At 34.1% G+C, this 12,686-nt stretch overlaps 2 protein-coding genes across 6 annotated transcripts in view; one reads left to right on the plus strand and one right to left on the minus strand.

Annotated features, from left to right (window-relative positions):
* The window catches only part of LOC135684291 (uncharacterized), a 28,931-nt gene extending 25,285 nt beyond the window's left edge, over positions 1 to 3,646 (plus strand). For 3 of the 5 annotated variants that reach the window (XM_065199788.2, XM_065199790.2, XM_065199789.2), the window contains 4 exons: positions 285 to 354; positions 1,083 to 1,351; positions 1,654 to 1,843; positions 2,377 to 3,646. In XM_065199788.2, the coding sequence (XP_065055860.2) occupies positions 285 to 354; positions 1,083 to 1,351; positions 1,654 to 1,843; positions 2,377 to 2,624 (777 nt within the window). In that variant the 3' untranslated portion in view covers positions 2,625 to 3,646. The other 2 variants (XM_065199791.2, XM_065199792.2) reach the window with 2 other exon arrangements.
* A 143-nt stretch (positions 3,647 to 3,789) lies between these two features.
* LOC135684315 (palmitoyltransferase ZDHHC3) lies at positions 3,790 to 12,078 on the minus strand. Its single transcript, XM_065199834.2, has 10 exons — positions 11,857 to 12,078; positions 10,630 to 10,718; positions 9,940 to 10,013; positions 9,258 to 9,325; positions 8,721 to 8,765; positions 7,381 to 7,442; positions 7,035 to 7,128; positions 6,340 to 6,412; positions 5,885 to 5,990; positions 3,790 to 5,288 (listed from the first exon to the last, which is right to left on the minus strand). Exons 1-10 carry the CDS (start codon positions 11,970 to 11,972, stop codon positions 5,215 to 5,217), a joined length of 801 nt encoding a protein of 266 aa, XP_065055906.1. The 5' UTR covers positions 11,973 to 12,078; the 3' UTR covers positions 3,790 to 5,214.
* Positions 12,079 to 12,686: the final 608 nt, after the last annotated feature.

The raw sequence follows: 12,686 nt of genomic DNA on the forward strand, positions 1-12,686 counted from the left end.
AATGTACTGTTTTGTTTAAGGCAAATAATGTTTCATGGTCGTTATGTTTTGGCAAAATGGGCTTCCCTGTTTGGTATGGAATTTCTTATAGTATACAGGCCGTGTCCGGATATTTGTAATTTGCCTCTTTCGGCGGCTGGTACCCCTCCCCTCCCCAACGGAATCCTACTGATGCAAATATTGTCAATAAATTACGATTGACAATAAATTATAATATTACGATTGACAATACGCATCTTAATGCTTAATGCCATATATATCAATATTCTAAATTAATAATATAGGTTGCAACTGTTGCCAATTCCTCACAATACAATTTTGCTGTTAGAAGAAATGCAAAAGTGTTTGATGGAGGTATGCAAATTAGGAGACATTCAATATTTTTAATCTCAATAATTATGAATATTGAATTCATCATGATATTATTGTGTTATCATCATAATGATATTATAATTCGATCTCGAAAGTTTCATGGGCGGATACGTACATTGTTGGTATTTTACTGAAGTATATTTTGATTTAAAACAACATACAAATCATTTAACATAAAAATTGAAGCTACAGGAGAAAAAGCAAAGCTATAGTAAAATCTCCATAGCCCGAACCTCTAAGCGGATTATAAAAGTGGTTCGAGTTAGCGAAAGTTCGAGTTATCAGGGGTTCCAACGTATTGGGGAATGTTGAAGGGGGGGGGTGCAAAAATAGTTCGAGTTAGCGAAATTTTGAGTGATTAGGGTTTCTATCGAGATTCTACTGTATTGCAATTATAAAGCCAACTTATAAACTGAAAGCATAAATACACAGAGAGATTAATGCAAGTAACGACTTTCAAAATTTTTTTTGTCTGTATGAAGATGCTGCAATGGTTCGAAAAATAATCGTTTTTTTGTACACATCGTTCACAATATTCGTCATACATGGTGTTTCGTTTTCCTTTTTTGAAATAGACTGTTACATAAACCACCCGCGCTTAAGGTTGACAAATATTTTAAAACAATCAGCCCTCCTCCCAGTTCGCGGAACATGCTGAAGTTTGCCCACCAAAGCCTATATCTACAGCTATCTGGTTGGTTCTTCCGTAGCTACATTCTCGACAAACAGTGAAATAGTTCATGCAATGGATAATGGCATTGTTAATGCAGCGATAGTTGCTTCTATACCAGCAGTAGAAATGAAGGATGTTTTGAACGAAAAAGGCATAAGAATTGCTCGTTTCTTCAGCAATCCTCATGGACTAGGCCTAGTGCTTGCCTCTGACTTGGTTGTGATGAAAAACCGTATTGATAAATACGTGAAAGCAATGAAAGTGCAGATCTTGGAACAAACAAAGGCGTTGAGAAAAGTTGTCCAGGTACAAGAAACATTTCTGTAGTAGTTTATTAATAAAAAATGGTTTTATTATATTATTCGATTATTAAATAGAGTTTCAGTTTAATTTCATGCAGGGTGTTTGAGCTTTAATTATTCTCCCTGAATTGTTATTGTTTGCTATCCGTTACGGTCTCTAGTGACGTGCTACCTCAGGTTTTTCTTGTATTCGTTCTACATTATTTAAGTGCAATGCTGTGGTGCCTTTTTGGATTTTGATTTAAAATGCTCGGGTAAGATTTGTGGTTTCAGAATAATTACATTCTCTTGGTTTCTTACTTTCAGGACACTACAGATAATAACAAAGAAAAAAAACAGGGCCTCTTCACTAGCTTGCTTCAAGACAAAAGCGCCTTCAAGAAGTCTGTTACATACTTGTGCAGCCTTATCATCGTCATTTCACTCGTGTGTTTACTGGCAAAGAAAGCTTATGCTCTGGCCAGGACTCATAGCCTAAGGAAGGTTTTGCCTTTAGGTAGGTTATTTCTTTCAATGTTTTGAGCTACAATTCTTAACCTTATCGAAATTCACGAGTTTAGGTCGATATGTATGCTAGGACGTTGCCAGTGTTCTAGTTGTAGAAATACTGTGGAGCCTCTATGTAACGGACACCTTCCGGACCAATGTAATTCTCTGTTGTATAGATATCTCCGTTGTACAGAGGTGTCGTTGTAATGAGATGTCCGTTGTACAAAGGTGTCCGTTGTAATGAGATGTCTGTTGTACAAAGGTGTCCGTTGTAAAGAGGTTTCCGTTGTAATGAGATGTCCGTTGTACAAAGGTGTCCGTTGTACAGAGGTGTCCGTTGTATAGGTGTCCGTCCATGGCCAGGGTTTTATACCTTGAAGCCAAAATCGTTTTGATGTAGATTTACTGAAGAAGAAAAAATGTCAAAATTGAAGCCTGAGGCATCTTAGAAAGCAGGCAAGCTCTCGATATATTTAAATTTCTAAGCGATTGTAATCAAGGCATGTTGTAATCAATGTTTTATGTTTTTCATTTTTGAAGGGGCCAATTTGCTATCCCAGATGGAGAAAACTGAAGAGCAACTTTTGACTGAGATGGATGAGGAAATTGAAAGAATCGAGAAGGCATTTCATGAACTAGATGAAAAGCATGTCAAAGAAAAAACAGTTTGGTTGAAGAACAATAACTACCATTTTGGTTTCCGTGGTTGGATGAAATTTAAAACAACTAAAAACGAAAACATTATCCGCAAAATAAGATATGAAGACATTATGATTACTGATTTGTAGGCTAATTCAAGTCTGTTTGAAGTCAGGCGCAGCTTTCATGCCAAACCAAATTACTCCAACACAGATACCTACTTTAACACTTTTCCGTAACATCATTAAAATAGAGAGCCAAGCTTTTCTTTTCAAATTTTTGTAACCAAAATAGTTTCTTATAGGTCAAAATGATGTCTAATTTATTGGTATTGCCAAGACCATGCTCCCAGTGGCATATCAATATCAAAATAATAATATAATAATAATAATATTTTTTTATTCACGATGCAACCCTTCAGCGACCTTTATAGAATCTTAATTAAGTATAAATCCATACGTTGAATTAAATAAAGTATAATTTCAATCTAAAATGCTGTTCCTCCAGGGGGTCGTGTTTTAATAGACGAATCTGTCAGTTCTTCAAGTACTCCTTAAGTTGTTATTTGAAGCGACAAATAATCGGGAGTCTCACATGTTCTGTATTTATTCTAGAAATATTCAGATCTCTACAGTACCTTGTTGCATAGTTTGATTGCGAAGATCTTTGCTGAAACTTATCCCAAAGGCTTTCTTGGCTTAATTTCTTCATTATCTTATATTTCATGGCCGATCGATCGAATCGATTGAGATTTTCAACGCTCAACCAGTTACATGTCCAGTTATCCTTTAATTTGGCGCTTTCAATCATTGATCAAGCTCGGTCCTGTAGACGTTGGAGGGTACCAAGTTCAGCTTTTGGAAGGCTGCCCCAAATAGCTTTAGCCCTGCAAAGCTATTTTGGGGAATTAGATTCTTTAAATTTTTCAAGCGACTGAAGTCCTCCGCATATTTTTCCTCTTACAATTTTGTATTGCTCATCCCACTTTAGATTTCCATCGACAGTTATTCCTAGAGATTTTGTCTTCGTGACACGCTTGACATCAGTGCCGTTCAGTTTGAGCGCACTCGATATATTTAATGTGTTTACTTTACGAGAATGGCCTATACTCATATCTGAAGATTATCATAATGAAACTGGTATTTGTTACCATTTAATTATGTCCTTGGATACAGTTACATTCCAAAGCAAATTGAATGGAGTTTTAAATTATCTTTAACATAATGCCGTTGATCAAATTTAAGCGTCCAACTAACTTACATTCAAACAGCTTCGGTTTGTTCAAAGTCTTTCAACACAAAGTATATCCAACAATCAGCGTTTTACTTTAATGAACAAACAAACTTTTTCTATATAGTTTTATTTTCTAGAAATAGGCTGTGCATTCGAGGTTAATATCTACAAAACTTCTCTAAAAGTAGGTACATTACTATAAGCGCTTAATCTCTCGTGTAAGTTCAAACTATAGGGCATTGGGAAAAAACTTTACATAATGAGGGGGCTTATGATGGTAGCACAATCATTAGAAATGCAGTCAAGTCTTAAAGATGAACAAATGTGTTCCTAGCTCTGAAATTATGTTTGCATTATAAATCAAAATCTACAATCATTCAACAAAAGACCCCTAAAACTCTGGCTAGCCCCAGATTGATAAAATGGACCTTAAATAATAAATACACCTTTGTGCATATCAGCATAAATTATTAAAGATTTCATAAAAAAACAACAACACTAGTCTAATAGACTAATAGCAATACTAGAAAAGTGCGCTGAAAAAATTATATTCAACGCTCCTCAAAATTACATTCAAAGCTGCTCAAATAACTTTTAAAGCTGCTAAAATTACATGTAATAGATACATAACTTTTTATAAGATACAAGATATATTTGTTTTCAAAGGCTTTCATTCGCTACAATACAAATATTCCAAGCAGGTTCAACAGAATATTTGGTCGTTTGTGCTGATGTGTAAGCTTCATTTCATTAATATCTGGGGCATAAGATTTCATTCCGAAAACTTCCTTGTCAAAAACGTCTATCAATGCAAAAAACATATTCTAAAAACAAGCATGGAAACAGAAACCATTGAAAAAGTTTCCTTTTCTCTGTCATATATCCATACATGTTCAAAATTTCATGCGTATTATTTTGAAAATTTTGAGATAGGGATCACAAAAGTATGAAAAATTGCAATAACAAAGTAAGGCTGGCTCTGACAAACTGATGAAAGAGTACAGGCTAAGTTGAAAATTTTTCTATGGCCAATAGAAGTTAAACTTTTAGCCTATGCTATCGTTTCCAACTCAACACGAAAAAGTACCACATGGTGTCATTGGAATGGCAGCTTCTCTTGTGCCGAGACCCAACTAGCCATCTGTTCAGAATCCTATTTGTTAATGTGATCATACCTTATGGGATGATACAGCACGAAAAAATAATTTCTCGTTTATGTTGATAGAATACCTTTCCACTAGTTACAATGCAATATATAATAAGAGTTCTTTCGTTGCACGGCAGAAGAAAACAAGACTCAATATCTTTCTGTGTAACCGGGCCAGGAATCCATTCCAATCATTGCGTCAAAAGATTCCAATTTTGGCTTCTTACATTACCAGCCGTATTGCGTATTTGCCAAGGCAAAAAATTGAAGAAAACCTAGAAGTCAGCCAGGCTGCACAAATAGGATTTCTCGATCATAACTAAACAAGAAGAAAGCGATATACTTCAAACACGTTCTCTCTACACTGAATAATCTGTCGTGTGCGTTGTTTGGCGAGGGTTACTGCATGGCAACAGCCACAAGATCTTTGGACCTGAAAGGAGCAGAAAACGCTTACATCTTGGTCATATAAATTGACTAAAATTAGGTGTTAATCAATATAAAAACAATACAGATGTCCTATGAGATCACACGTCCTAGTGACAGCTCCACTTCTTTACAAAGAGAGTACTCTATCCAGGCATTATGCAATTGTATGTGAGAAGGAAGAAACACCGGGTAGCCTGTTCCCCGGATTATGTGAATCTTGCAATGCGTAATGCGGTACTCTAGTAAGGAACAAAGCAACACGGTGACAGGAAACTAATGTTGTAAAATATAATTTTAAAACAAATTGAATGTATACTAATGTTTTGCCTTGGCATGCAGGGCTTCATCAGTGTAAATGTAGCGGATAAGATAATGTTGTTGGAAAGGTTAGTTATTCACCGTTTTACCTACCAAAAATAATTCTGCGCGATTCCAAAGGCGATTTATCTATCATTGAGAATTTATATAGTAAATAGTTTGAAAAAGACGAGTTCATTTCTATTACAATAGAGTTAGCTGCATTTCCTCTTGTAAAAATCTCCTTGTTGGCAAAGTTCCCCAGAAAAATCTTAAAAAAGGTGAAGCGAGGACTTTCCTTACCTCTGCCAAATATTTCCATCAGTAGTGCCATTTTTGGTTTACTGTTTTGTCTTTCTTCCTTCTGCACTTGTTCGATCAACGTTATGTCATTATATATTGAATATATCTGGAAAATAGGGCATAGGAGAGCTAATGATACAATTACGATAATGAAAATACATTATAATAATTGTCTTAAGCGTAGATCAAGATAATAAAAAAATAATTCATAGGTAGGAAGTCACCGGGCAGTGACCATAAAACGGAAACAGTTTCATGCCAGATCAATGGAGATGGCATGATAAAACCTTTATAGTACAAACTTTTATTTTGAAAATACAGCCAGATAAATTAAACTGATTTTCTTTATTTATATGCTTAATATTTAGCATATTAGAGAAAGGGGACAAACAACACTAAACATCTTATTAGTCATAAAATAATCCTTTTTAATAATGATTGTGAGAGACATGCACCTGGTCATACATAATGCAGAGGACAAACAGCGAAAAGAGACTGCATACAACCAGCAGGATTACGACATGAAATCTGAAAAACCAAATTCTTATATTATATAAAAAATCAATCATTTTCCTAAAGCTGACAGAAATTTAATGATGTTTTTCATGAGAAGATTAAAACTAGTATAACATTGAAGCCTAAACTATGGGCCTAAACTGAAAAGATTAATAAAGCAAATTTTTTCAAATTTATCATTTAATTCTATCAAATAAGAAGCCAAACTTGCCTATGTTGGGGCAAGCTCTGCTATCAACCTAAACAAAAGCTCTGCCATTAGCCAAGAAAAAGCTTTGTCACAACAAAAAGGTTGTTGTAATGGGTAAAAGAGCAAATTACCATGTTGATGTGTGATATAAATTGTAGCTGTATTCTACTATTGAATCAGTAGCCTAGTTTGGGAATGTGTTGGCATTGTTAAAATATTACAAGATATTTTGGCTCTGGGTGTGGGATTAAAACAGCTCCTTGTAATCAAGTTCCTATGATCTTCTTGAAAACTTAAAACATCCTGCCTGATTATTTTTTCTAGTGCTTAATTGAAAAACACAAGAATACTCAGCCACCAATGGGTCTTATTAAAAACAAATTTATTACATTCTAAGTGAACAAAGTTCTTGGTGGGTCTGCTACAAAAGGAATTTCAACTTACATTCTGGTTCCTATTTCGTATTTATCAGTACAGTCATGACATCTTTTGAACAGAGAAAAAACACCAAGAGACAGCCCATAAATGCTTGAAATACCTACAAAATTGGTGCAAAAACACCTTTAAAGCACTTTTAAGAAAAAAGTAAGTACCATGGATTTTTAAGCATATTAATTTACAAGTATTAATAGTTTCAGTAGCAACAAACAGTAACATGACTTTCATAGCTGTTGGAAAAATGCTTAAAAATACCATTTAAAGAAATGCATGTGATTATTTTGTTAAAAGAGCAAGCAAAAGATGTTATGTTTAGTCTAATCAGTCTTCGCAGGAACTGATGAAAACTCACCCGTGTAGAAAAGAAACAAAATAAAGAATTTCTGATTTTGCTCCCCAACACAGTTATTTATCCTGAAATGGAAAAAAGTGCTTAGTGAAAATGCTATTAAAAGTTTTTAGACTCTAAAAAACCTTTGAATAAGGTGAGCAATTTGTGGGGGCCAAAGAGGGACCCATCTCTTTTTACAAAAATGGTATCTGCCATGGAAAAAGATTTTCAAGAATTAGGGAAGGGAAATTGTTGAAATTTTAATAGATTAATTAAAGTTGTTGTTCACACTATCTACTTCTTGCAATTATTGAATCAGTGTCTCTTTCTATTGATTCAATAATTGAAATAAGCACTGGATCTGCAATCTTAACAGTCATGTTCTTGCTTTTCTGTCTTGACTATCTCAACTCAAAACAGTATATATTTTCTAGGCTATAGCCTTTCTGACAGATCCCTATTCTGACAAAAAGGTTAACTTTGACTTGAAAAGTTTTCTTTTTAAAAGCATTTTTAAATTTTGCCTAAAAAGTTTGCAAATTTAGACAACATTACGGAAAAGAGAAACCATTGAAGTAAAAAGTGTCACATAACAGAAATTCACATCCAGTTGCAGATCAAAAAATGTAACGTAAGGAAGAATGGGTGCATTTGCTTGCTTCCCTGTTTTTTACCAATCGACATATATGCTAAAACATTTTAAGTTGACAAGTCTGAGTGAAAAAAGCTTACTATCTCTGCTTATATTTGGATTTTTTGGCCTAGATAGGACAACAGATGCCTAAATGAAAAAATTACATTGAATGCTTAATGATTTTCCAATCCTGTAATGGATACTTGGTAATACTGTAAATTGTGGCAGCAGTGGAGCCAGCTTTTCGTGCCAACTAGTCACCAAATTCCTCTTTGAAGCTCCACCACTAGCTGGGCAAAACTGACTATTCTTTTTAAATATAAGATGAATATTATGTTTCAGATCAAGTTATACACATGAAGGTCATGGGAATGGGGTTGTTAAATTCTGTCCACAGGTCTGCAGGTAGTCTGCCCTACATACATAGTTACATTTCATCTTCGGATGCAAACTCTCAAATAATAACCTTCTTTGTTGGTAAGGAACGCAGTATTTCTGAATATATGGCAGGACAGTCTTCATGTTCAAAGTGGAAAAAAATTTGCTTTAGTTTGTTTGAGCTGAAAGGTTCCAGAAAACCTCTACAGTAATTTTTCAAACATTGACTGAATATAAATTACAACTTGACTCATGTTTATACAAAATTTCAAAGGCAGAAGAGAGTTGTACAAAATAAGCTCAAAGATTGCAAGACATTATCTAAAATAAAATATTTTAAATAACATACCAAGGACAATGATGATCCATCTTTTTTATGCATCTATTGCATATCCTACAGAAAAACATATTGTATCAATATATCTGACCAGCTAATAATACTTTGGTCCATTTTCTCTACTTTTTCCACTTGGAATTCACAGCTCTGTCAAAGGTGACCGGTTGTCCACAGTTAAGCATTAATTCATTAGTATGGAAGCAAGATGTAGTACCTTAGAGGGGGGGTAAACTAAAAATACAGAAGAACTGTGTTGAAAATGCAAATTTGTAAATTAAAATGGGCATTAACTTTTGGGAATATGGTATAAAAATGTTATACTTTTAGCTCATGTTGCTTAACGGGAAAATTTTAATTAAGAAACAATTACCTTAACATGCATGTTGTTTTGTGAATATGATCAAACTAATTCATGCCTCACATAAACTCTGCTGAGCTTGTAATAAGCCATTACTGATTAAACCATACTGAATATTCTGACATATGTATTAACTGTAAGTAAATTAACTTAATATTTTCCTTATGCAACAAAAATTGCAGTACATTTACCGGCAGTGGTGAGCCCTTGGTGGTTTATAAGCCTCACATTTTGAGCAGACTCCCCATTCACTTTCAGCCTGAAAAAATCACAAAATATACATTAAGAGTATTTTAGTACATTGTGAAAGGACTGTGGCTCTCCATAGAAAAAATTGGTCTTTTGAACCAATCTTTAAACTGATAAAATGGCAGTAACCACAAATATCTTTAAACAAAGTAGCCAATCAATTATCTAATCTTTTGACACTTGATGTAGATACATGACACTGCTGGTTCAAAAGTTTTCATTAAAAGTCAAATCTTACCATACAGCATCAAGGACAGTAATTTATCGGATCTCAAATGAACAAAATTTAAAACATGCAGCAAAAAAATTAAAAATTTAATGAACAAGAAGCTATCTAGCTATATAAAGAAGATAAGAAAAAAGGAAATTAAACATATGCAATGCCTCAAATATATATGTAGCGTTATTAATCAAATGCATCTACCTGTAGCTTAACCAAATTAATACTGCTTCAATCATTTGAATATCACCATATTACAAAAAATTTTGCAACTTCATTTAGGAGGACTTCATTTAAACTTCAAGAATATAGTGATTTATATAAATATCAACCTGCCTTTGAAAGATGAATAGACAAAAATCTAAATCAAAAGTGACTAATCCAGGCATTTAAAAAACATTCACCTTTCTTGGTTTCTTCTTTTTCGCTTTTTGTATATCTGAGAAATCAAGTCTGGCATATGGCAATGGGACAACACCTAGAAAATTATACACCAGATATAATACAAGGCATTGTTTATCTACACTTAATGCTCCATTGACGCAACAGAAAAGGTTAGATTAGGGCCAGAAACCTTAGCAGCAATCCAACATATTTTCCAGTGGTTTAGTTACTGTCGGGATAAAATGCATCTCTAAATTCAAATACATTTCTTTACCTCTAGGTGCCAAGACCTTTTAATATAAGTAACATGGCAAAGAGGAACTGTAGTCAGGGCCACTGAGAGGTTTCAGAGGCCTTAGGCCAAACAAAAAGACAAAGGCCCAATACAAGCAACAAAAGCAGACAAATTTTGTGACCAATGCCCTTCAGATTAGGTTGAAATAACATTCAGCTTGACGATTTCCTTTCATCGTTTGAAACATTAAACTATTTCAAGCATATTTCTATACATATATAATTTCTTTCTTAAAATGGATGGATTTCTTTATGAGTGATGAGGTATCCTGAGTTGAAATTTAAGGAAAATTTGGTCTATAACTATTGATTTATCATATTATGTAAAAATTCAAGTTTGGGCATATGGCCGTTACCAAGTTAAAATTTCTTTATAAAACTAGCAAAAATGACAATTCATCTGAATAATCAAATACCTGGATCACAGAAGCTGGCTTTCAAGTGTGAGTAGGCAAGGAGAAAAAGGAAGCTATTGAACATGGTTGCATGAAATGCTCCCCAAAGGCTTAAAAACAAAAATATAATATCATAAATTTCCAGACAGCTAAAGATAACATAGCTAATTGTGTGCAGTGTTTTCATCCAAAAAATTTTTTATTCCTTTTTAAATCCAAAGAAAATCACTCCAAAGAAAGATGATTTAGGTGATTGGAAAGATGATTGAGATGGAGAAAAGCATATGAACCACCTCTCTGGCATGCATAAATTGGTGTGCATAGTTGTTGCCGTATACCGTAATGCTTCAATTAAATGCCCAGGATGTTTATTAATTTTTTTGATATTTTGGGGGCGTCTATTCGAGGGGGCATTTAAAATAGGGGGATGTTTATTGAATCTTTTTACTCTTCATTGGCAGCATGTTTAAAAAACATCTAATGATGATCGCATTTAGCGTGAAACTCTGAGTAACAACTAAATAAGTCTGTTTGCAGAAGTAATAAACGCTACTCAAATGTTTTAGAAGGAACTTTCCAAAAGAAAAGCAAAATTACCCACTGTAACATTGACCTAAAGAAGCATGGTAGTATAATGTTTTGTATGTGGGAATACATTTAGATTGGGGGCGTCTATTCGAGGGGGGTGTTTAATAGAGGGGGCATTTATATTACAGTAATATTGACTGCCAAACAGAAAACAGTCTCAAAGTGCAGTTGAAATTGAGACTGTTGTCTGTTTGACAATCAAAATTTAAAACCTTTCTTCTGCTAATCGATCTATACTATTAATGTACATTAACCAAATATATGTCTATTACGCACAGGTTTGTTAAGGGTTATAACAAATCCTGATGCATGACGGATATACAGATGTTGAAGTCTGCACTTCTGCTGGCATAGATTGTTTATTGTATCGTATAAATACTAACTAACTATTAACTTGAAAACCAAGAGAAAACATTATATTAAACTTTTCAAAAAATAAATCCGAATGAATTTCAAATAAATTATTCTAAACATTTACGAAATAGCATTACAACATAAGAAAGTAACATTACAACAAAGTTAAGAAAGTAATATTAAAACAAGAATATATCATGGTGTAAGAGTAGGGCTGGAGCTGGATGATCTTGCCTTTTGGATTTAGGCTAAAACTAAACTAACATTACCTAAGTCGGAGAAGATTTTAAAGGCAGCAGGCCTTACCTTGAAGAAAAAGTTGGTAATATCACATGGTCTATTATGCAGTAATCGCAGTATAACACACATCCGTAAGTTATAACCAAACATGTTATTCCGCAAGGATCTTTTCTAAACACCATATTTATTTAAGAACAGTAAATTCATCTTCATCTACAGTGGCATCTAAAATTATCGTCGTCGAGCCTCGTTTTCAAATCTAGGTTGTCAAGACAGTAGTCTGCTGTATTCCAACCAATTCCAACATTCCCACGACCACGCCCTTAAGATCGTCAAATTATTATTTCAGACTACTTGACAACTGCCTTTAGATAATTAATTCATTTAATGTGTATATCTTTACGTTACATTTGCATCTAAAATTGAAAACTGAAGAATAATTTTCAGGGATAAAATACCTGCGATATTACAATTCAAAGATCTGAACAGTGCTAGCCGGAGCAGGGGGGCTGAGGGCTTTAATACCCCTCTTTTCGCAAAGATTTTGCCAAAAAGTAAGCAATAAACTACCAGTAAAGCCTCTTTTTATTCAGTTTTAGTCCCCCCCCCCCCCACATTTTTAGACCACCTACTTTCCTCAACGCTCCGCGGTGCCTGAGTGCTAGTATTGGAGCAGATAAGAAAAAAATTTTTGGGAGCAGAAATTTTAAATTCGAAGCCCTGTCTACAATATCTTCCGAATTCCAAGAAAATAAATCTTGAAAGGCATAATGTTGACAAAATTCTCCGTGCAAGTGGGTATTAAATGACCTTGCCATTATTCAAAATTGTGGGCTTTACGAAAATCATACATGGGCTGGTTGTAAGACTTCAATTGTCTGCTTAGTCCCAAAACT

The sequence above is a fragment of the Rhopilema esculentum genome, chromosome 21 (genome assembly GCF_057945365.1).
Source record: "Rhopilema esculentum isolate cy_ngs chromosome 21, ASM5794536v1, whole genome shotgun sequence".
Taxonomy (NCBI): Eukaryota; Metazoa; Cnidaria; class Scyphozoa; order Rhizostomeae; family Rhizostomatidae; genus Rhopilema; species Rhopilema esculentum.

Excerpts from the sequence above, each read along its gene's own strand:
- LOC135684315 (XM_065199834.2), bottom strand. The coding sequence starts at position 11,972 with ATGGTGTTTAGAAAAGATCCTTGCGGAATAACATGTTTGGTTATAACT. Across the intron at positions 10,719-11,856 it reads TTACCAACTTTTTCTTCAAG|CCTTTGGGGAGCATTTCATG; the intron begins GTAAGGCCTGCT and ends TTTGTTTTTAAG. Across the intron at positions 5,991-6,339 it reads TCTGCATTATGTATGACCAG|ATATATTCAATATATAATGA; the intron begins GTGCATGTCTCT and ends CCTATTTTCCAG.